Raw genomic sequence first — 25108 nt, 5'->3', positions numbered from 1 at the left:
TGTAAAGAGATCTGTCCATCTCCCCATATATTGTACTGTATGAACTAATCTTGGCAATGGAAGCTTTATCTGTTTCAATGCAGGCTTAGGAAATGATGACTCCCGTGATTTTTTTGCAGTTATCTTTCTCTGACTTTCCCTCAGGCATTCAAGTATTATCTTTCTAGAGGAGACTTCAGCAGCAGGCATTAGGAATGAGGAAAGAGTTGTATGATATGAGTCATTAAATAGCAATAAAGAAAAAAAGTGATAAACTAAAGCTGTCTCAGAACAGGAACCACCTATTGTGAATTTTCAGGATTTTTGTTTGTTAAATGTCTGCCTCTCTATCTAAATGAAAAGCTGAAAAATGGGCTGGTGAATGGACAAAACACAGCTTTGCAATTAGTAAAAGCTTTGGCCATGTCACAGGAGTAACTCAAATGTCCCTATCTTATTCCTTCCATATTTTCATTTCATTTGTCTTAGATTTCTTGCTTACCAAGTTATGAATTGCATTTGGGAGGGGTGTAAGGGCTGTATTAGCAGCTTCTTTTGGCTGCCATCTTTAGCTCCTAGAGAGAAAAAATAGAAACAAAACCCTGCCCGAGATCTGTCTGTTGCAGTGAATTATTTCTGCTGCTTCCAGGAGGCTGTGGCATGGAGGGCAGAGTTGCATCCGTTCTCTGGTGGGGGCTGCTCAGAGACATTTGAGCATGATGGCTGAGCTGTGTCCTGGAAGGGAGGAATATAGGTGGCTTATTTGCAATTGAACTCGAGGGGCAGATTAGGCAGCAGTTTGACCGTGGCATCCTGTTTTGCCAAGCTGAGGTGCTGCTGTGACAGATGTGGCACAGCCATGTGCTGTGGGCATGTGGCAGCTCTCTGAGTTGCCTCAGCAGTGAGCAGTCCTTACTGTCCATCAGCCCTCAGAATGTAAATATTTAAGGGGTTCTTTCGGAGAGTAAAGCCCTTTCAAAAGGCAAGTGTTTATAATCATTCACAAAAGTCAATGTTTCCTATTATACAGGGAGTGTGGGGTAGGTTCCTGTGTTTAAGCACTTCACTGAAGTCGTATGAAAAGTGTAAGGAGCTGGTGAGCTCAGCTTGGTGCTCCTGGCTGGACTTGGCCAGTTTGGCACAGCTTTTTGTTCCCATGGCCATGAGCTCTGTGGGATCCTCCCAACCCACCACTGGCCTCCTCCAGTTTGAAAAGGCTGGATGTCAGCCTCCCTGAAATGTGGTTGTGGCATATATTTCAGGTGTGTAATTCATATCTCAGGTGTGTAATTCATATCTCAGGTGTGTAGCTCACCTGCTCTCAGCAAACCATATCCCTTTTTTTTCATTTTCAAGTGCTGAATAACACAGAATGCATCTGCCTGCAGATGTTCAGTGGTTGGAGCACGTTTTTTATTAGAACACAAGAATTTAAAGGTATATAGATTATACTGGTTTTGATAACTTTGAGGGTAAAACCAGATGATGGCTTTTTGTAGCTGATTTGATGGAAATGTTGACATCCTTTAGGACTTTGCTAGCACCTCCTCTGTGTGAGGATGATGTGATTTCAGCACACTGTCACTGTTTGTTTGTGACCTTCTGGGTTAAGAAAATGATGCTACAAAGAGCCTTCTGCATGCCAGAACTGCTTCTCATGGCACCTCTGGTGATGAAATCACAAGCAGTGAGCTCACAGGTTTTGTACAAAAATCATGTATGGGTTTTTTTTTTTTTTTGTGATGACTTCACATTGTTTCTTTTCTTTTTTCTTCTATTGAAAGAAAGTTGTTTTTGGTACCACAGTACAGGCACAGTTGTGGTGACCTTACTTTGTATCCCTGTGATTATTTCCAGCATCCCAGGCTCTGCTGACGTGAGCAGTGCAAACACACCTTCCAGCAGGCGCTGAGTCTCTGAGGTTTGCCCACATGGGTACAAGTCTCCCGAGCAGCAACTTTTGGCTTTACAGGCAGTTTCTTGTTCCCATAGTTTCTTGTTCCCATAGACTGATGCCCATGTATGAGTCATGTCCCAGCAGGAGCCTTGCCCAGTGGTGTGGATTGATGCAGGATGAGTTAATGTCTTGTTGAATTAAGAATGCATTGTCTTTTCCTGCCTTGCGTTATATTTGACACTTGTTTCCGGTCTTGATATCAAGTTGTAATCAGATAGTTGTTTTTTTCCTCTCTTCAAACCAGTGTGGATGGATTATTGAAGAGCACTGAATACTAATTTGACCTAATTGGAATTTATTCAGATAGCAATGTAAAAGTGGACCCTTTAAAGATTAAAGTTCTTAAATGCACTATGAGCCATTTACCCTTGAAAGAAAATAAGAGGAAAAAAAAAAAAAATAAAGTTCTGGGAAGCTGGTTATTTGGAAATTTGGAAAGCTTACAGTAAAATTATTAATAATAAAGGATAGCTGATTTTTTTGATATAATGAAATCTCATTTCTACAGTTATGATTTTTCATGCAAGATAATCACTTGTGCTCTGCATTCCTATATACTATACTATCCAACAGGAAAAGGTACAGTGCAACTAACTCAGCTGATTGTGAGGAGCTTCTTAAATTTAGGAGTGAATTTTTTCTTTTTCTCTGAAGGATGAAAGACATTAGTCATGCATAAACTAATTTTCTCCATCTTTTCTTAACCACCTGCTGCCTGTGTAGTGTTTATGCTGAATGTGAGTGCTGTTGCTGGCTGCTGTTGCAGTTGTAATAAAAACAAGAAGGAACACAAAAATCCCTGTGTCCCTGTGTCATCTCAGTGTCTGGGAGGCAGCTGAGTAAGAGGAAGTGGAGATTTTCTGATGGTACAGAAAGTGCTTTGCCCTTGAAACTGGCCAGGTCAGAGTGATGCAAATGCAGCACAGCCCTGGAGGTATGAGATATTGCAAATAAATAAATAGTAATTTATTCTCCGGTGATGGTAGTGTTCAAGTGGTACAGATGCTCCCACCTCTATGAAGTTCTCTTTGCCTGCCCCACCCTAGTTTCTGGTTCCTTCTTTATTTAGAATAGGCATATTTGTTTATGTAAAGAAACTTGATTTTTTAGGTTTAAAAATGAAATAAATTTAAGCTTCACATTGCTAAGGATTCAGAGTTATCCCCTGGTAAGAATGGGATGCAGATCTCTGTGTGTGTGTGGCGCACAGGGATTTTTTCTGAAGTGAAAGGTGAGCGATTCAGTTTGTTCAGTTGGAGGTTCTCTGCCTCACTGAGGATGTGTTGACTCTCACCAGGGTTTCATGACCCCAGTTTATATGAGGAATAAAAATGTTCCTCATTATGTTAGTATGTCACATGAGTAAAGGCAGAATGACTGCTTCCAAATCCAGTATATCCCAAACTTAGACTCTACCACATGGCTTGACTGGTGTTAGGGAGGTGTCTCCTACAAGAAGAATGTTTGTATTTGGCCACCGAGTGGCACTCCAGACCCAGCAATCTAAGAGGGGAAGAGTTTATTTCTGCCATCAGGGTTCAGGGATCTAAAATACAATTATTTGCAGGCATGTAGGCACCATTGAATCAAGTTGGAATGCTGAAGGTTAAATTACTATCTTCAGAAATGTTGTTATAATATCCATCTTGACATTTTATTATCCCAGTACAATGTAAATATCAAATTTGATTAGCTGTCAAGCATCAAGAAAAATAAACCAAAACATTTCCATCATTTGTACTCCAGAAAAATAGTAGGGGGAATCATTAAAAATGGTTGCCAAAGGCAGATTAAAGTTCAAAAATATCCACTGAAAGTGGTATTTGGTTGGGTAGCTAGAGTATTTTTATCCCCAGAAGGTGCCATTATGAAGTGTTGGTGTTGAAGTCAGGTGTTCAAGCTGCTGCATCATTGCTGGATATAACCTAGTTGGGTTTGGGCAGTGGTAGCTTTTTCATCCAGCTTTAATGTTGCTTCCAAGATTCATTTCAAGACTGAGATTTTGCTGTACTTACAGGACCAAAAGCTCATAGTAGTTTGACTAAGATTTGTTTTTTAATCATGCAGAATTCAAATAAAACATAATGTTACCTTCTTGTCAGAAACATTTGTGGACAACTGGATGTACCTATATTTCTAAATTGAGATACTACAGGTCCAGCAAATCTTTGTTGATCATCCTAAATTTTAATACGGTGCTTTGTACTGGAATTTAAGCAGTGCAATATTTAAAACATTATTCAGTGTCATAACAAGTCATCCATCATACTCTGTGGATCTAGATCTGTTTAAAACAATTTTTATTACTGTGAACAGTTTCTGGTTCATGCTATAATTACTATTCAAACTACGTGACATCAACCTAATTCTCTCTTTGTGAGATTAATGGGTAATTCCAGCCTACTGTTTTGCATATGTGACTGTGAAGACAACTGTTGGAACTATAGCAATATATCTGAATAAATGCACTTGATAAAGCTCTAGTTCCTAATGAAGATATCTCTGCAGCTAAGAAAGAATTACAGTTCCCTCTGGAGCTGTATGTGTCACAGAGCATTGTTAAGTCTGACTGTGATGGAAAAAGTGGGAAAAGTAGGTCTCATGAATTGCTGATTGTTTCCTTGTTTCACATGGGTCTGGTGGTGACCACACAGCCCCAGGAAGGATAAATGACTGTGGCTTCACTGACATTGTCTGGCTACAGATTGGCATTGGGCACAGACATCATCCAGCTTTCTCTAAACAGTCTTAAATGTCAGCTTCCTGCGGTGGGAGGCCATGTCAGACCAGGACTGAAATTTCAGATTTCTTACATTTGGGGTTTTTTTGCCTGCAGATGTCAGTTGTATTTTCTGTTGCCCTGATATTTTCAGGCATCTTTAATTTTTTTTAAGTTATGCAAGTTCACCTCACACGTGACTGTGTGTATATGGGTACGTGTGGGGTGACATGAAATATTCCATGGGATTACTGTGCAAAGACTTCAAAATCTTCATATGATTTCTGGTTTGTATTTAAGTTGCAAAGAAGGCCTTAATTTCTAGGCTGTTACTTAATAGAGATAAAATTGAACATCAGCTGAAGTTATGACATTTTATAAAGAATTTGTTCTACATTATAAGTCTCGTCCTTAATGGCAGATAATTGCAATAATTTTGTAACTGTGATGTTCCTTTTTCTTGGTAGTGGAACTATAATACAGGTTTAGCAGTAGTCCATCATATAAATAGTCTATCCTCTAAAGGTTTAAGATGGGAAACCATTCTTCACTTTTATCTTAACAAATGAAGAAAACACTATATTTTCATTCTAAGTAGCAATGGACTGTCAGAGAAAATGTATGACTAATTTCTCTCGAATTTATGTTCTAGAATCTGATTTTTAGTGATGATTTAGGGGTTGAAAGATGCATTCAGGAAGTTAAGCCAAACATTTTAGAACCTTTAAGACTCTATCCATATAACTTGGTGTATTCTTTCACTTTGAATTTTCATTGCTAGTGTCTGACAGTCACACAAAGAAACATACATTCATATTTTAGCATTTAGCATAGGTTGGTTATATAATGCTGAGCTATTACAAACTTCGATCACTCCGGATCTGCTTAAGAAACAAACAGATGAAAGCTCTGAATCTCTGCCCATGACCTGGAAGAGGTGGTCAGGCCCCAGAATCACCTCTGAAGGAGCAGGTGGCTGAGGAGCTCAGGCTGGTGCTGAAAGATGGGACAGCTGTGTGTGAGCCCATCTCTTTCTGGCCAGGTGAGCCCCACCACAGGGTGGCTCTGGGGACACTCTGACCCCAGTCTAGTTTGGGTGAGGCTGGTCATAAGGGGGTGGGTGGGTGGGCTCCTTGCTGTTGTTTCTTCCTGGGGTAGTACCTACTGACCCATAGCATCCTCCCTGGCAGGCCAACCCATGGTGGTTGGAATGTCCTCTGGAATGTGACTGGGAACTGGGAAGGTCACACTGGCACCACAGCAGTGCCAGTGCTGCAGTGATGGTAGACACTTTCTCTGACTTCTTGGGATTTCCAGATATTGTTGTTTGCTGTCTTAGTATACAATGTCTTTTTCTCTTTTTTTTGCCTCTGTCAGCCTAGAGAGATCACGTGCCTTGCACAATAACTTGTGTGAACTTTACTCACTAATCTAGCTTGCCCAGTCAAGTGTGTCATCTCATTGTGACCATGAGATTTCCTTTCCAATGGGCTTCATCATGCTCGATGACTTCATGAGCCAGCAGAATGAATTTTGATCCTGTTAAATTTTGGTGCAATTACACCTATTACAATGGTGCCTGAGCTACGTTAGGGGCAAGCAGAGTATTTATCTTGGCATCTGGTTCTTACTCACACTGTGGTACCACAGCTTTTTGGTACCACTCTCTTTGGGAGATGCTGTAGTAGCACCCTCCACATTTCCCTACGTGACCTTGATGTATACTGAGCTGTGCGTAAACCTGGTGTATCAGGCATACAGTTCTATGTGCTAAACACAGATTTCCTCACTGAAAACACAGTTTATAAAGCCTTTTTTAGTTTTTTGTCAGGTCTGTGTGAGCTTTCCAGATTTACATTTCAGTCAGAGACATTTGATGTGACCATGGACTGTGCTGCTGAAGATGGAGGTATGTGAGTAAACATCTAAAAGGCTTCATCATTTAAAACCAGGGATTGCTTCAAATGACAGACATCAGTGCCCAGGAGACTGTGCTGGCCACTCAATTTCTGCTTTCTGTGCTAAGAGGTTAAAATCATGTCTGTTTCTTCCACTTCACAAATGCTGGTGACCAAGTGCAGAGCGGGTCAAACTTGAAACAACCTTCTTATTAAGCAGTGGCTAGGAGTAACTTGGGGCAGGATGAAATCCCTCAAATACAGGTCTATCTAATTACTTTGTATTTGTGTCATGAACCAGAGCCCAGGCTTTGCAGTTGCTGCAAGTCATTTTACTGGCTGGCTTATCTTGGTTATGATAGATCTAACAAGACCACATCACAGCACTCAAAGGTTTTGGAAAGGTATTACTACTGCTGTTGCTGAGAAGAGTTTTTGTGTCCCTCTGTCATTTGCTAGCAGGAATGTGTGTTTTATATCATGAAAGTTACCAGGGCCCCCAGATCTGCCCTTTGTTTTCTTCTGGCCAGCTTTTATGCCATCTCACGTTCACAGGTGTCAGAATTCTGTTCTCCTTTAAGCTGTTGCTGTTTTGAGTGAAGTCGTTCAGAGGGAGCAGGGAAGACCAGTGCTGTGCTCTGCTGCCAAAGTGCCCAGTGAATTCACATGGGCTGACACTGGGAGCACTGGGAACCCCAAGGTCTGTCCTGCTCTGTGATCTTGCTGAATTCCTGTTCTCTGTTCCTTTGCTGTTAAAAGGGTTGGACACCAGTCTATCTTTTTTAGTTAAAAAATCCCCACCACAACCCCCCACTATTTTCTTAGTAACTTCAAGCTGATCATCTGTTGGAAAAGAAAAGACTTACAGCTCCTTTCAATTGGGAATTCACTGTGATTTCAGAATATGAGGTGTTAGGTGTTTTGGTAGTGCTGTGCATGTGATAATGTCCTTCAGGAGTGATTAGGGCTTTGTTCATCTGAGAGTCATCTGCTGAGAAGTGCATATGTAAGTGGAAGAAACTGTGATTCCATGAGTTTGCATTCCTTATCAGGTTAGGTAGTGATAAAGGAGAATGACTGTACATGTACCAAAGTCAAGGTCTTTGAGTGTTACGAAAGCTGCTCCTTGTGTCTTAAGCCATTTATGTGGAAGGATTTGTGTTAGTCTTTTGTTGATTCTTTCAGAATTTTTCCAGGCCTTAGATGATAGTGCCATTTGGCAAAGCCCAGAGCTTTATCTCCTTTTCCACACTTGCCGAACACTCTTGGATGAAACTTTCTCTTCTGTTCTAAGTGTGTGCTTATTTAATTTTTCTTTCAGAAAAAAAGGAGGTGCCTGAAGGTGGCAGTTTAGTTGCTGGAACTGGAGAAAAACTCAAGCAAGATGAAGTCTGCTCTTGCCATTGCATCCTTGATTTAATTAGACTTTGGTTATACCTGACAAAGTGTTGTGTAAGAGTTTTGAGTGTTAGCTGGAAAGTGTGAAGGACATTATGTCTCCTTTGCCTAAAGCATAAAAGGAAAAGAAGGTTTTCCTCTTAACAAGAAACTCTAGAGCAGTTTGGACTCTACATCAAAGAGCAATGTTTGGTTTCATGATGTCTTCCAGACAGTTCTTAATACGAGTCCAAACCCAATCTATAAGTAGTAGCCAAAGTGATTTTTGCCTTCTCTTAAGTTCACTCTAGTTAAACCTAGCTGTGCTGGTTATGTATTTTTCCAAAGGGCAACAGCCTGATATAATGGAGAGTAGCTTTTGCTTTGGCCTGTGGTACCATGCCGTCATCCTCTTGGACCACCGCCAAGAGAGCACAGGTGGCAGTTCTGCTGGGATCTCACAGCTTCTCTGTTTTTATTAGCCTTTCTGGCTGGCATCCTCTACTGTATGACCCACCCCTGAGATGCACTTTTTGGACCACTCTGTGGAATTTCTTCTGTTCACTTTCTAAAATTTCATACCAGTATCTTAAATTAAAAATGTCTGGGTAAACCTTACAGTGCTCATTCTAGTCATTGGTTCATGATCACATGAACTACATTTGACTGACTATAAGGAGCACAGGAGTACCTTTATGGATTATCCAGGGATATCCATGTACTTCTCTGTGATGGGTGTGCTCTGGTTTGCAATCTGCCCTAAAAACAGCTGCATATCCCTCAAGAACTTTCTCCAGGTCATGTTGTGGCTCTTTCTCTGCTCCACATTTTCTTCTTCCCTAGATAAAGTTCCCACTTGCTGCAGTCTCCATAGGTTCCACACTGCCTGGGCTGTGTCCCAAGCAGTTGCTGCTCACACCTGCTTCCATCACCTGGCCAATGCAGGCAGTGCTGGGGGCTGAGAGGGGGCACTTGTCCATTGCCAGGATTGCACTTTTCTGGGAGCTAAGGACAGAAACAGAGCAAATGGCCGGCAGGAAAGCAAGTAGACACAAGAAGGTAGTGGAGTTATCTTGCTTTATATGTGCCTGTCCTCTGTATTTGTTTATTCTTGGGTGTTTATGTAGGAAGCACCTGCTCTGCCAAGAGTCTGGGTGTGGAGGTGGTGCAAGGCCACTGCTCCCCCTGGCCCCCACCGTGCTGGGAGACTCCTCTCTAATGGCTGTGCTGTGAATGAGGCAGTGTCCCAAGTACTGCAATCATTGGAGAGCTGTGGCTCTTTTTGCAGGAATAGCACTCTGAGTGTGGCTGCTGGAGCCCAGTTTCTGTTCTGTTAATTGCACTGCTCCCTCATAAATTGCCCTTGCAGTTTCCCTCAGTAATGCTATTCATCACCTCCTCTTTTAAACTGAATTTTGGCATATACAGGGCTGCGTAAGCAGCTGCTGGTTATATTTTAATGATACAGTTTTCTAAATGCTTCTTTAAGGAGAAAAGTGTTATAAATAATTCAATAGAGTTATTTTGTAGTACATATATATGTCTGTCATAGCCTGCTAGAGCAGCATAGTGTCACTTTAAGCATGCAGGTAGGAAGCTGTCTCTTTGCACTGCTGAACAATTTGGGACCGTAGGAACCTAAGGCTGTGACAGGCATTACGATATGATGCATTAATGCCATTTCTGGGTGTTACGAGTTCATCCCCACAGGGGCTGTGCTGCAATTGCACGATCTTGCTGCCATGGGAGGGGCTGCCTTGCTTTTGCTGTAGTTGATTTTAATGTGGAGATTTTTATAATCTTTCTGGTGCTTTTGTGAGAAGAGGAGAGGCTGTTGTTTTAGAACTAATGTTTAAAAATTAAATATCTCTCCTTGCTAATGACAAAACATGAAGAAAAATTATGTCTGTATTGTCTGCCACAGTACTTGGCTTTTCAGGAGGGAACTAACCTTTATTTCAGCTTTTTGTCCTCGGAAAACAAGAGGTAAATAAGATCCTACAAAGAAATATCATATGCTGGCTGCCCCTGCCCCTGCCTGGAGTAAGAAATAGGGATTTTTTTTGTTGTTGTTGTGGGTTTTTTCCCCCCCCATAAATTTGTTGTAAATGCAGTATGCTTTCTTGTAAATAAGATTTCTTCCCAGGGATAGCTAGGTTGGTCTCTTCAGATTTGATTTTTGCGTACTTGAACTTTGATTTTTGAACTTTAATGCTGTTTGTGGGTTTGCACAGCAATTAAAGGATCTTCTGCTTGGTTTCAGCCCAACAAGAGATACCAATTTGTTTTGATGAGGAGGCAGCAGAAGAAAAGAGTGGAAGGCTAGAGGCAGATAATAGGAAACAAATAATATAGTGTGTGCTTTTACTGTAAATATCTGTATCTATCTGAAAATATATTTTCAGCATAAAGTAAATTCTTTCTTACCCAAAATGCTATTTGCTTTCTATTGTGCTGTCATATTTAAGCTCATGCATAACTAATCTAAAATATGTCATTTTTCTATTTAAAACCATTTAACCAAAATAATAACAGCTTTGGTAGGAAATGAGAGTGTTAGGTGAGGCTTAGCAAAGGCTCTAACCCTTGTGTAAAAGTACAGCCGTGTCTCATACCAGTGCTGGATCAGTCTCACTGGGAATAGGATCACTTTGCTTCTGCTTGCTTTGGGCTACATGGAGAAATCTACAAAACTTTAAAGGATTAGTAATTCTTCATTTGTTAATGCACACACCAATTTCTCTTGCCAAATTTCTGCCTGCATTTTTAGATACTGAGTGGTCAGATTTTCTTAAAATGCTTTATACGCATTGCTGTCCATGCTCTTTTGAAAATCTCTCTGTCAGTATCTCAAAGCAAAGGGGTAGAGCACTCAAAACCCATGGGCTTTCTTGAAATGCCTGGAAATATTTGGTTCCTGCTCTCTGGGGAACAGAAACCTTCCTCTGTGAGCAGTTATTCCTGTCTTGGCCACTGCTTTGTCAGTTCAGACATTGCTTCTTTATTCTTCTTCTTTATTCTTCCTTTCTGCCTGATCCTGGAAAATGCTGGAGAGAGTACTATGTGCTAGTTGTACTCCTAGTTTGATATGATCAAGAACTATTAAGCTCTTAAAGATTTGCTTATTCTAGTAAATAATTTTAAAAACTATATGGAAAATTGTGACTCTAGGATGATGATAAATGAGACTGAGTTCTTGCTTGTTACAGAGCTGTGAAACATCTTGGTAATGGAAAATATTGGAGTAATTGTTTATATAGAAAACAATAAAAAGAGTTCTGAGATTTTTACCATCTATATATTGCAGTCATAACCATATGTTGACTTTTGGGTAGTGAGACCTCCTTGAGCTTATTTTGCTACAGAATGATCTGTGCTTTGTATGATGCATTTTCCTTCAAGAGAATGTCATAGGCATCCTGTAATGTTAATTTCTTTAGGAAGTTGTGTTCTGTTGTCATGCTGAGGAGCCATTTCAGAGTCAGTGTTGCTTTATCCAGAAATGACCAGGGTTAGGCCAAGCAGCAGCTGGGGGAAAGGTATCTGAGTGTCACTGGGAAAGCCCTTGGTGGGCTCTCTGCTCCCTACAGCTTGGCCATGGCCCAGTGACTGCTGGACTGCAAGCTGCAAAGTAGTAAATAGAATTATGATTTTTTAGCTGCTGGTATTCATAACTGCCTAAAGATGGCAAATATAAAGAAAAAGAGTGAAGGATTTCTTTATTTTTATAAGTAGTTTATTTTTTCCTTAGACCTCTAAAATTTGCACTAGTTTGTCTATCAAACAGATCGACAGCAGGGCTATGTGCTATAGGTTTTGCCTTTGCAAAGTCAACTTCAGGGCCAGTGGAAACTATGAAAATGAATTTTCTGCCCTTTGTAAAAGCCATGACCTCTGCAATACAGAGAGATGAACTGTGATATGAAGGGAGCTCCTAGAAGCTTGCTATACAACTGGTGTGAATAGTGATCAGTCTGACCTGCAGCCATCTGAATGGTACTGGGGGCAAGCTGCTGTAATAGATGACATAAATTGCAGCAGGGATAAGTAGAGCTGTCCCCAGAGAACAGGACCTTTGCTCCCAGCCCCTTCTTTTCTCCAGACAGTCCTTCACTTTGGAGTGCTGCTTTCCAGGCTCTCCCATCCTGTGTTTAGTGTTTCCTTTCATCTTGGCTGAAATTAGCACAATAGAAATCTCAGTGTCTTGGCTTTTGCTGCAGGTGGTTAAGGGTTATATTTCTGGCTGCTTTGTAGGCTCATCACAGAGGTGAAATAGAGCCAAGAGAATGGGTTGGAGGCAATGTAGCTTTTCTGGAAGAGGCGCTTGGGTGATACTGTGATTAATTTAATCAGAAAAGGGAGGAGTCTCCCTCTGTGAAAATTCAGCTTCCTGATGCAGAGAGAAATTCCCAGGAGATGTGCATCTCTGGATCCCAGAGAGCCTGATGAGTACCCAGTTCATTCACAGAGTCTAAGGATCACTTTCAGGTCCTTCTATGCTGGTTGGAAAAACATTATCTAAATGCAGAGTGACTGTGTTGAAGACACAGGCAAGCACTAAGTCCATTGTGAAAACAGGACCTAGGAGGCACTGTGAACCATAGCTTTGGAAATGAATTAAAAACTGTATGGCACTATTGTCTTCCATCATTATAGTCTTTGGGACATATTTATTCCTTTAAAGTCTTTTGTTTAGTCTGCTAACATACTGTTGCATTGTTGAGTGAGAAATTCCTGGTTTAATTGTAACACAGTGTCATAAACCTTAGAGGCAGTGAGGTTATATTCTTTCTTGTCTGTGTAGAGCCTGTGTTGCTGTGGCCTGGATCCAGAATTTGATAACACAGACAAATGATAAATCAGGCATATTTATCTAAGGACTCATTTAGCAATAAAAAGAGTTGTTTAACTATATTTTCTTCTTCATAATGTGTTTAGTGCATTTTATTAAGTTGAAATATGCAAGGTCTGTTTTTCATTGCTGCAGTGGAAGCACTCCATCCCAGTGTAGGCACTGTATTTCTTCCTCTCCAGCCTTCAAGACTTTGCCTGGAGATGCTAAAACTTGTGAGAGCTGGAAAAATCTCAAAAGGGTTTTGTTAAGTCATGGAACTTACTTCACATAATGGTTCATGAAGGAGATGTAAAAGTAATGACAGAATATTTTAATCAGAGACTTTGCGGGATGTGGGTACAATTACATTTATATGGGGTTGATATTTCTGTGTTCCCCTGTATTCTTCAGGAAATGTGTTTCATTTGTAATGTGTGAATGATAGGGGAAGGAGCAAGTACTGCGATTTCTGGGAATCTCTGTGGTTTGTTTTGTAATTTTTTTCTCCTTTTTTGAATGTTACTAGTCTTACAGCACTTGGGGGAAGAAGAATTGAAATCATTTTTTGAGCATTACTTCTGTTCTTCCTGTAATTTAGACCTGACACTTCCTTTGATATACAATCCAAATTTGTAGTCATCTTCAGTGGTTCCCGAAGTTGGCTCCCTTCCCTTTTGTTCTTAATTTCAGGTGTTGTCAAGCTGTGCCAGGAATCAAATGCAATTGAGATTTTGGTCTTCAGAACTGAATGTCTTAGTAACAGAGGTTTTGTTCAATTTTATTACTTGGCATCTTCTTTTGAAGGGAAGAACTAAAGGCGAAACACAAGGGAATGCACAAAGTCCTTGAGGACAGATCTCTTACCCATAAAATATAAAATATAGTGAAAAACATGCATGGCTTTCTGGGGATGCTTCAGTGCCCAAAGTCTTGGAGAGTATGTAAAATATATGTGCCTCAGTGGAAAAGGTGGCTGAAGTATGTAACTGTTCCTGTACTCCCTCTTTGCGTGCTACAGGAGGTACAACCAAAGTTTTTGTAGGACTTGTGCCAAAGTGAATTTTCTGTGGGTTGGAGAGGAAGTGCAACAAAGTAAAAGTGAGCGGTCTGCTTCCCTCTGTGTCCATGGGTTCCTTCCCTCAACTATGATACAACAGCTGTGAGGAGCCCAGGACTAAACAGCTTTCTGAAACGTGATGAGATGTTTAATCAGATTTCCATGTTCGATTTCAACATCATGTGAATAAAGAATGTGTAGTGAAAAAGGTTTGTGTGTACTTTGAACATAGACATGAAGGTAGGTGTCTATTAGGAGAGAGATCGTGGTCATGCACACTTATGCCACATTCTCCTGGCAGAAGGGATGTTCTTGTTGAGAAGGTTTTGAGGTAGCAGAGAAAAGGTTTTGGAGGGACTTTGTATGAAGGAAACTTGAAGAAATTGCAATAGGCATGAAGAGTGGGTTGGTTTTCTCACTTTCCTGGCTGCCTCCACCTCTCTCCTTGCCTTTGAAGACTCCTGAAGGACAATGGGAAATGAACTGGCTTGTCCAAGTATTAATTTCAACCCAGTGGTAACTGAGTACAGAGAGAGGAAGTTACATGAGACAATGAAAGGAGACAAAGGAGGAAAATGATCTAAATAGCAACATAAAGAAAATATTTGGGAATAAAAGTAATCATCGACTTGTACAATAGGGTGTCCAGCAGCCCTGCTGAGGTTGTGTGTGATGGATGTGTTTGTTCATTGAGTTATGTCTTGCATGACAGCATTTTTAAATTGCTGCTAGAATGAAATTGATTTCTTGGGTTTTAAATAGTGCAGCGTAAATCTTCCACTCACACCAGGACCGAAGGATCTCTGACTGCAAGCTCACTGCAGTTTGCCAGTTCCGCTTGATTTAATTTCAGATTCATCCCCTCAAGCCAAACCACGAAAAGAGCTTCCTGTCCAGTGGAGAACGAAATGCAAGAGGCGTTCCTTTTGTTGCTAACGGGAGACTACAGGGAGCAGAGCTGGCTCTTGCTGAGGTTGTGTTTGGGCTTGGTTAACTATTTTGCCAGTGAGGCAGAGACTCCTGGTCAATGGGCATAAGTTAGATGCTCTTAGGTCTAACTGAGGGCAGTTGTTTAATACATGTGTAGTTTATAAAGCTACTTGCTGAGCAGCAGCCTGATGTAATGAAAGGTGAACTTCTTGGATCATTGTGTTTCTCAGGATTGTCTTCCAGAAGGAGAGCTTGGCTTGCTGCCCTATTTATCCCACACTGGCTGTTTGGCCTGTGGACTCAGTGGGCTTTTTTCCTCTCAGAACTTATAAATTAAGCCATCAAGGGTAAATTTTTTATCATCCAGCACATTTATTTACTAAATCTTAAACTTGCCAAATGTTAATGTGTTCTCCCATGTCCTCCTCAAGCAGTGTGGGATAGTGTTGGTGATGGGGCTGATCACATAGGGTAAGGAGGGTTCCAGTCCTGTGGGCATTCTGCAGAAGTTTTTGTCTTCTGCTCCCCTTCCCAACTGCCATCACTGGGAGGCCTGGCAGAGCTCTGCTCTTGGAGGATGAGACGTTTATTTGGCCATGAAGAGGGGCTCTGAGATGTCCATGTGCTTTTGGGTGTCTTACTCAGAGCTGGGACAGGATCTCAGAGGTGTGCCCTGCACTTTGATGGCAACCATCTGCAGTTCCTGGAGTGTTTGTCCTGCATAGTGTTTGAGAAGTGAGAAGTTATTCATGGGTGAGCTCTGCCCTCAGAAAAGCCTTATTCCTGAGATGCTGCCCTGGACTGGATGTTGGGGCATCCACCCTGGATCACAGTAACTCACCTATGCTGCCATGTTAAAGGGCTTTCCTAGGCAACCGCAGAAGCAACAGCACTGAAATTAGTATTATGTTTTTCTTTCTACTGAGGAAGACCATTTTTCAAGAAAAGGTATTTTCACAGTACCCTGGCTCCTCCTTCACATGCTACTGCTACTGAGAAGCATGGAGGCTGTAAAACCTGAAAGAGCAACAGACTAAAAATAATGACAGCTCTCTGTCCTTCAAAGGCATTTAGCTGAGGAATTCTATCCAACATGACTATTCTGTGAAATCACTTTGTCTTACTTGTGTGGTTACCCCTTCCTGGGGGGCAGCTAAGGCAGGATCTGCTGCATGGTCACAGCTGAGAAACACATGAGAAAATAAAGGCACCTGCAAAGGGCTGCTGTGAGCATGGCTGGGGGGACAGATAGACAGCTGGAGGAGCTGCTGCCCAGCAGTTGTTTTTCCTTAGGAGTTCTGAAGATGTAAAGAGTCAAATACATTTCTTGCTGGGCTTGTTTATTTTTTTTTTTTTTCAAGGGGAATAAGTTTGGCTCTGGTCCTACAAAAGGAGACAGATACTGGCTGTTGACTTAACTGGTGAAGAGGTGCTGATGCTTCCAGCCTTTTCTAGAGCTATCCTTTGATTCCTTGGAATAAATCAGACATTAACTACTGATGTCTTTTTTTTTTTTTTCTCCTAATCCAGTGGGCAGCCCCTGGAGTTAATGGTTATTTTCCATTAAATGGTGGCCTAGCTCATTCTGTTCTCCCTCTGAATTTTGTCTCAAAAATAAAACAGTTCTTCACATATTTCTGTATGCCACATTACTGCATTTACTGTGTATTTCTGTGTGCTGAGAAGCCCTGCTGTTCCTACAAAGACCCTCGTGTTCATGCTTCAAGGCTTTGGCTGGACATAGGCAGTGTGGGTGAGGAAGCAGTGACAGACAGAGGGAAACTGTGCAGCCTTTTTACTTGACTGAGTTATTTTTTGGGTCTTAAGCAAACGTTTCTTGAATGCAGTTCATGGTATTTGCTCAGTGATCCAGTGGAATGTCTTGGATATTTTTGTTTTTCCTTCAGAGCCAAAAAGCTGCTTTTGGCTCTAAATCCCAAGTTGCCAGCCTGAGGCTGAGTCACTGTGCTTTAGGGTGAGGAGAGCTGAGCTGGTGTGGTGAGACGGGTACCGTGTCCAGCACAGAGTGCTCCCGCTGTGCCTGGAGCTGGATGTGTTAATTAAAGATGTTGAAAATGACTCTACAGCTAAATCTGCTTTTATTGACATGAAAGCTGTGCCAGGACTTACCAAGCTGTTGGGCAGCATGCTGCAGGCCTGTTCCCTTTGTATCCCAGCTCCACTAGGGATGAAAGAAAAACTAGTTTCAGACATCTAATCTGTGATTCTGGTGAGCCTTGATTCTCCCCAACCACTCAGCTTGGAGGTGCCACTGGGGGCTTTGTGCATGTTGTCATTGCAATGAAGTTGAGCACAGGTTTCCTGAGTAGCGACTTCTTGTGGAGGTTTTCAGACCTTGTAATGATGTGCAGATGAAGCTTGCTGGCTCCTGGCCTCAACAATATGTGTCTGGAGTCTAGGTGAAGCTTGAACCTTCTCATCCTGTGTCTGCTTTTGTGCTGCAACCCCAAGGAGCATCTCCGTGTATGTGTTATTGCAGCAATTTCAAACAAGACATGCATACATCCTCCTAAACCTCCTTTTGGCCACTCTTCTTCAAATCTCCTCTGAATTCTTCTTTAAAACTTGTGCAAGTTTACCCAGTCTTTAGGCTGGTGGTTCTTCCTTGCCTGGGACAAACTGACATTTGGCCATTGGAAGAGGTTTTCCAGGGAGGTGGTGGAGTCACCATCCCTGGAGGTGTTTAAGAGGTGTCTGGGTCCGGTGCTGGGTGATGTGGTTCAGTGGCGTAGGGGTTGCAGTGGTGGTGCCGAGTAGATGGTTGGACTGTATGATCTTCAAGGTCTCTTCCAACCCTGATGTTTCCAGGATTCTGTGATGGTTTACTTGCTGACTGGAGGGTCTCCACCTGCGCATCTTAACACAGACCTTTACAGTCACTTTATTCTTTGTCATGTATCCTGAAGGTGCTACAGGAGCAATTCTGTTTGCAGGAAGAAAATGTCTCATTACCTCTTCCTCATGTTTAGGTGAGGAATATCTTATTGTCTTGATTAAACATAATCCGTTGCAACTAGACTAAATTTGAGGCTAAGGAAATGTTTATTTTAAAACACTGAGCAACAAAGAGACAGTCATCTACTACTAAGAATTGCCCAAGATTCTCTAGGGCATTCTCTGGTGATTGTAAATAATGCAGATAAATACCTGCTGGCTCAAGGTCTGTGTTCTATTTTAAATTTTATTTTCATTTTTGGTGTTGATTTTGCTGACAAAGACGCTCCTTACCTGGTATGGAAGAAATACTTACATTAAATAAATTACCAAGGAGTTAATTTTACGTATGGTCTTTTGATCATGGTCTTGAATAGTGAGAGAGTCCAGAGTCCTCTGAGGTATGTGTTCCTGTGCCAAGCTCCTGTGCCAAGAGACCATCTGTCCTCCTGTAATGCAGTAATTATGGGTCTTTACAGCTTGGATATGCTTTCTTGGAGCGCTGATAGTCTATGGACTGGGGGTAGGGAACAGAAGGAGAAAAAGTCATTTGACTGCCTAGCTTTAGGTGCCTGAGTGAGGCTTGTGAGATAGGAGCAGTATGGACATATGATCCATTGGGGAGTCAGATCTGAGGTCAGATTGACATATATGGGAGCTGAGCTGCTCTTTATCTCCTGTGAACTGTAAGTGAACAATGTGAGATCGATGATGAAAGAGCTGGGTATGAAAAGGAAAAACCCCTTATTACTTCTGACAAATCATACTGTGCTAGAAGTGTAAATGTCTGTGGCACCTGCTCTACTGGTCTTTTCAAAGTTGGTAAGCTCTTGAACACAGTTATTAAAAGACATTTTCATACACATTATTGGACTGAAGGGGCTGAAAACAACAATGTCAAAATACTCATATATTTCTGAGTTTCCAGGAGAGTGCATGAAAAATGACATCAATTATTCTTCATGTCCTTTGACATGAGATGTCTCTATATGTCACATGGGTGTAGCTGCATTACAAAAGGGCAAAGGCACAGCATTTTTCAGTTGAGGACAGTTTTGTCAGATGCTGACATTGGTGCTGGCAAATATCTAAGGTGAAATAAGCAGCTCTTCAGAACATCTTGGTTTTTACAAAAGGTTTCAATGCCAGAGGATGAAATTTTCATAGAAAGGCTGGAAAGAATGTGGATAATTTTTAACATGCACAAGAAATTTTTGTGAGGCGTATGTATCTCACAAAAATTTGTGGGACAGACGGAACACACAAACCAAAGGACTAAAAGGGCCATAAAGAAATTTGCTCTTAGTCCTGGTAGAAGATGTGGTAGGAAATTCCTTCACTGCTAAAGGTTAACACAGTGGCATTGAGCTGAATATATATATATATATATGTGCCACACTTGCACAGATAAGTAATTTTCCTGCACTGATGTTTGCTGCCAAATGACTCCCAGAGTTTCATGGGAAGAAAAAGCATTATTCAGTCCTGGTGAACTTTTGCTGGTGGTCAGATCAGTATTATCAGAGATGTGGCTTTCAGCCTGCCCTGTGGATTTGCCTGTCTCTGTCAATGATCACTCTCTGGTCGGTAAAGCTGTGGAGTTGACACTGTTCGGGCACTTCCATGTGTTTTTGTATGTGCAATGATAACTGTAACAACATCACTACTGCTGCTACTGCTAATGTCTTTCTGTGCCCTTGACATCTGGTTCTTATGAGTATTAAAGATGAAATTCTGTTTTGTTTGGGGGTCTTTTTTTATAATACCTGCTGGCTTCACACTGATGAGATGTCAATGATTTTAATGGGAAAGACCACCAGTGGGAATTTTTGCCTCAAAATAGCTTTCTTTTCCATCTGATAGTGAAAGGAATGATCTGTTCTTTGACCTTTGGTTGGTAGACTTGGAAATTGAAAAGGAAGACAGTTGTACTGTAATAGCTTCACTGTAATGGTGTGGTCAGTGGTTTCTGAGCATTTAAACAAAGGTGAGTGTGCTGTGAGATGTGTTGAGGCAGAAGCCAAAATGTAGGGAGCACTCCTTGTGGAATAACCTTGTTACTCCGAGCTTGGAGAGAAATACCTTTGCATGGGTCAGAGTGCAGGTGTCTCTCCAGACCCTGTCTCCCTGTTCTGTTTTAGCAGGGGACCATGCTGTGATGAAATGTTAGACAGCTGTCTTCACCAAGAGCTTCAGTGATGCTACTCTTGTCAAATGCTTGTATCTCAACTAGGAAAAAAAAAATCATTCCTTTAAAAAACTGAAAAGTAACAGCATTTGTAGGTGTAGATGTTTCTATATAAGACACAGTGCAGGGGCAACTCTATAGCTGAGGTTTTGTTTACTCTTTCCTGTGAGCTCCTTATTGTAATGTCTAAGCGCCTTATAAATATTTATGGATGTATCCTCAAAGGAAAATGAAATTTATATAATGGAGGTTCAAAGTGATGTTAAAAGAAGCAACTTTCCAAAGGTTCCTACACAGTTATACCATGACAGAACTGGGACAGTAAATCAGACCAGTACATCCCATTTGGTAAACAAGCCAGAATTCCATCCTTATTATTAGTTACTTTTGCATTGGCCTCAGAGTAATTCACTACTTTTTTTTTTTTTTTCTTAAAATACAACTACCTTATTTTAGGGAAATACATAATTTTTTCGTAACTTCACTCTTAAGAAGGCCACACATGTATTGATGGCCAACAAGGGGGTTGCAGTTAGCTGCTGCAGAGAACATTAAATTCAGTTTATGCTGCTGTGTGACAGCTTACTCTGATCTTGCTCCTTGGCTGCTGCAGGTGTCCGAGCATCACTTGGGAGTTGTCCATGCTCAGAAGCTGGTGCTGTGCACTGGGGTGAATTTGCAGCACAGAGCTCAGCAATGCTGACTGCCTGGAATAGAGATGCCTTTGCTTTCCTCCCCTCTCCCCATCCTCATGCTGCTGCTCAGGGCAGCTGCTTCATCTTTAGGACAAGCCAGGAGTGAAACAATACCCTGCATCCCCTCTTGAGCACTCATGAGAGGTGCTGATTTCTGTGGTCTTCGGGTGACACTGGGCTTCTCCAAACAGCAGCTGGGGGGACAAAATGTTGCAGTGGTGGCAGCTCTCTCCTGCGGACAGGATCTCAAAGCTGTGTTTGGGCAGTGACAAAGTGCATGAGCAAGAGGCTATTTCGCTGTTCCTCAGGGTTTAAAGTCTTTGTGCAAATCTCTTTGAAGTTACTGAAGGCCTTCTGATGCTGCAATGGGCTTTGAATTTGACCCCAAGTGTCGGTTTACAGTGTTTGTCTTTTGTTATTGACATATGACTGTGAAACTGCTGAATGAACCTTTGGAGAATATATTGAATGTGCAGATTTGTGCAGTGATCTTGCTCTGTTCAAAGCAATCTGACTTTAGATATACGTTGAAATACCCCCCAGTATGCTGCAGACACATTCCTCTTTGGTCCTGTATGTGCTGTTTGTATGTGTTTAGTTGGCACTGTGAACTCTGAGGTTTTCTTTTAAGTTTTTCTACAGTCCTTTAGGGAACTCAACTCTCATCACTAATAAAATAAAATAAGGCAAAACACTGGTAGGTCTTGCCTTGTTAACTGTTCTAACTGTTGTGTTTCCCACTGTTCCAAAAAAAAATAGAAAGCTTTGTAAGATTCAACATATTCCCAGTGCAAGTCATGAATATTTATAGGCAAAGAATAAGACTTCCCATTTTGAAATGTCAGTGCTATGAAATTGCTTTTTTGGCAAGCATGATTAAGCCACACAGACTTCCAATAAAGTTTTGTAAGCTTTATTCCTTAATTATGGCTTAATTTAGGCCTCTGAGTTTAACAAAATGTATGAAGCTTGCAGCAAAATATTTTTCTTGTGGAAAAGTTTGTTTGCGTGGATTACAAATCCCATATTTCTTGTGGTTATGATTTTTTAATGGTTTTAAATGTGGAAATTCCATGTTTTTCCTTTACATTTCTTAAAACATTTACAACATAAAAATAACCTATACTGTGTGTTTAATACAGAATTTTGAAGAAATTAGTTTGGAAAGTGCATGTGATTATTTGTTTCCTCCAAATGCCTTGAGTAAAATGTAGAGGAGGTTATAAGACATCAAGCAAAGGATAAAAGAGTCTGTCTCAAGCAGTTACTGTTGCAAGAGATAAACCAGGAACAGTTTTGCTTTCATATAGTTGTTCTTAAATGCAACATCCTGACAACAGCAATAAATAGAATAATCTTCATAATTGCATTTATGTGGCATTGACCTGTCTTTCCTAGAGAAAATCACTTTTCCCAGATAAAATAATCTTCCATTCAGCTGTAAATGGAAGGAAGCCTCATTAGTAGCTGCCCAGATTTAGGAGAATGTTTCTGCACAGGCTTAATACAGAATTTTGATGTGGACTCCTAGTGAATTTGATACTTGGTGAATAAATTACTGTAAAGACACTAAAACCACCTTGCTTTCCTCTGCTGATTGGCTAACAGGATATTTACTCAAAAGGACTAGACAGGAAAGCAGAGAGATGATGTGATTAAACTCAGGTAGATTTTATTTTAAATAAACTTAGGTGCTTTTATTTTCCCAGTGAAACTCCCTGGGATGGCAGAAAATACCACCAGTCTGCCTTCTGTGTTTTCACCTATCTTTGCTCTTCTTTGCAGGTTACATATTTGGGTAAGGTTTCCACAACAGGGATGCAATTTTTGTCAGGCTGCACAGAAAAGCCAGTCATTGAATTGTGGAAGAAGCACACACTCACCAGAGAGGATGTTTACCCTGCTAATGCCCTTCTGGAAATTCGCCCTTTCCAAGTCTGGCTGCATCATCTGGACCTCAAAGGTGAGGCGACAGTGCACATGGATACCTTTCAGGTAGCACGCATCGCCTACTGCACTGCTGACCACAACGTCAGCCCAAACATCTTCGCTTGGGTCTATCGGGAGATCAACGATGACCTGTCCTACCAGATGGACTGCCACGCTGTGGAGTGTGAGAGCAAGCTGGAGGCCAAGAAGCTGGCCCATGCCATGATGGAGGCCTTTAAGAAGACTTTTCACAGCATGAAAAGTGATGGCCGGATCCACAGGAACAGTTCATCGGAAGAAGTGTCTCATGAATTTGAATCTGACGATGGCTGACTGAACTCATTCACGGTTCAACAAAGGCAGAAACAGCTTAGGGAATGAGAGCTGATAGATGAATAAGCAACAATTGAAACTGGGTAATGAAAGGACTGCCAAACACTTGTCTGACCAGCTTTTTAAATCAGAAGAGCAATTTGGTACCTACAGATATGCATCATTAAAGTAATTACATTGCGTTGAAATCTGCTGCTGTTGTAAAAGTGAGAAAAAAATTTCCCATCTGTCACCCACCCATCACTGTCCTTTTCTTGTCTCTGTAGTTCAGGTGCATACCATGAAGTACAGTCATTCCTGTTTGTCTTACCAGGCTGATCAGGCAATTTTATTAGTTGAATCTCTGGCGTTCCTAGCTGTGGGCTGATGCACAAGAGCAAGTAGGCCTGGAAAGCTCTAATGGTTCCTGAAGAATCTTTCCCCATGATGCATCACACAAATCCTTTGACCGTTCATAGGCTAAGACAGCCATACATAGCCTTTTAGACTAATGGCCTGGCATTCTGCAGTTAATTCACATTTCACAGATAAAAAATGAAAGATGCTTGTATGTACACATTATATCATATGCTATCCTTTATTTTATTCATTGTACCTATTTTCTTAATGTACCTGCTGCCACATCTTTCACCCAACACCAGTAGTTGCAGTTTCAGACTATGTACTGCAGGATACCAAAAAGGGGTGGGTAACAATGCTCCCTGGTGTCTGGGGGTTCAGCAAGCCAGCCTTGCTGTCTGTGCTTTATCCCACCCTGATGTGCTCCACAGGAGGGCCTGCTGGGAAGAGTTGAGGGACACTTGGGTGCATCAGTGTTTGAACTGTGACTTCTCATCAACCTCAGGTCTGACGAGATCCGAGCACAGTGGGCGCAGCTCCATGTCCCCGCTTTCCGCATTGCTGGTCGAGCGACCCTGCTGGGATGGAGCTGGCAGTGTCTCACCACACAGGGCTGCCTCACTGTAAAGATCAAAGGAAATGGTCCCTTAGGAGTCAGGTTTGAACATCTGTTCTGGTTGAGAACCTCATGTTAAGATCCCTGTATCTTTCCTTGTTCACAGATATACAGTCATGCCTTTCTTAAATGCAGATGTTTAATAAAACTCAAATAAAGGAAAAATTTGTTTCACTTAATATTTTTTAAGGCTGGGAGCAGATCAATAGTTTGCAAGTAATGCTGCTCCTTTGTACAATTTTGTTTGTAATTATGGTAATGTTAGGGGCACTAGGGCACCTTACAGAAGCCTTAAAAGAAAGCTAATCCAAGCAGATAGCTCCGTGTCTGTGTTTTGTGTCTCTGTGTTTGTATGTGAGAGTGTATGTGCGAGTCCAGTGGTAAAGCATGTAGATTGAGCATGGAGATGTATTGAGGAGGGCCTAGACCTCTTGAAAATATGCTTGTTGCTTTACAATTTATGTAAACTGTTCTCCAGCATAAATGCATTCATACTTTAATAAAAAAAAAGTTTTGAGTTAAACCTTGTCAGTTTTAAGCTGTCTTTTCAACATAAACTCTGTAGTTTTATGTGTGTGGGGTTCTGTGTTTATTTCATTTAGTGGAATGAAATGTTAATTTTTTCCATTTTATTATTTCATCAGTCTTCATGAGAATTGCTGTTAACGTTTTAAAATTATTTTCTTTCAATATTTAGGTTAATTATTGCTCTGAAGTTTTGTTTTGGTTTTGGGGAGGTTGTGTGTTTTGGTTGGTTGGTTTTGTTGGTTATTTTGGATTGTTTTGGGGTTTTTTGTTGGTCTGTTGGGGATTGGTTTTTTTGTTGTTGTTTTTTTTTTTTTTACTTTGTGGAGTGTGGACATGATTTATAATTTTTGCTTAGCAGGAGGGGCAGAGATACCCCCCACTCCCAACCTGACCAGTTGAAATGAGCTCTGCTGAGTGGGAGCAGTATTGCCTTGCTTTTAGAAGTCACAGAGTGGTTCAGGTAGGCCATTTGATGGCATTTGGGTTTGGGATTTCCGTTTCTGGAGCAAATACTTAGAAGAGTGGGATGTCTTCCTGTCACAGGGTGGGTGTGATCTTTCTGGCTGTCTGCCCTTCTCACCCCCAGAGCACAGCTACACAAAATCATTGTCAGCAGTGGTGTAGCAGCAGCACCAGGGCAGTGACTGTCCCCCAGTGCTGGGCCCTGGTGAGGCTGCACCTCAGTGTTGTGACGAATTCTGGGTCCCTCACTACATGACAGTGAGGTGCTGGAGTGTGTCCAGGGAGAGGCAACGGAGCTGGGAAGGGTCTGGA

The 25108-nt window shown here is 41.4% G+C and overlaps 1 protein-coding gene across 4 annotated transcripts in view; it reads left to right on the top strand.

Moving 5' to 3' along the window:
* The window catches only part of PID1 (phosphotyrosine interaction domain containing 1), an 84540-nt gene extending 60211 nt beyond the window's left edge, over positions 1-24329 (top strand). For all 4 annotated transcript variants that reach the window (XM_086844902.1, XM_086844901.1, XM_023933187.2 and 1 more), the window contains one exon: positions 22375-24329. In XM_086844902.1, coding sequence (XP_086701028.1) covers positions 22375-22851 — 477 coding nt within the window. In that variant the 3' untranslated portion in view covers positions 22852-24329. The remainder of the gene's footprint in view (positions 1-22374) is intronic.
* The last annotated feature ends 779 nt before the right edge of the window (positions 24330-25108 follow it).

This window comes from Cyanistes caeruleus, chromosome 10 (genome assembly GCF_971803275.1).
Source record: "Cyanistes caeruleus chromosome 10, bCyaCae1.hap1.1, whole genome shotgun sequence".
Taxonomy (NCBI): Eukaryota; Metazoa; Chordata; class Aves; order Passeriformes; family Paridae; genus Cyanistes; species Cyanistes caeruleus.
Note: the sequence above shows the minus strand (reverse complement) of the source record. Positions and strands in the feature narration are given on the sequence as shown.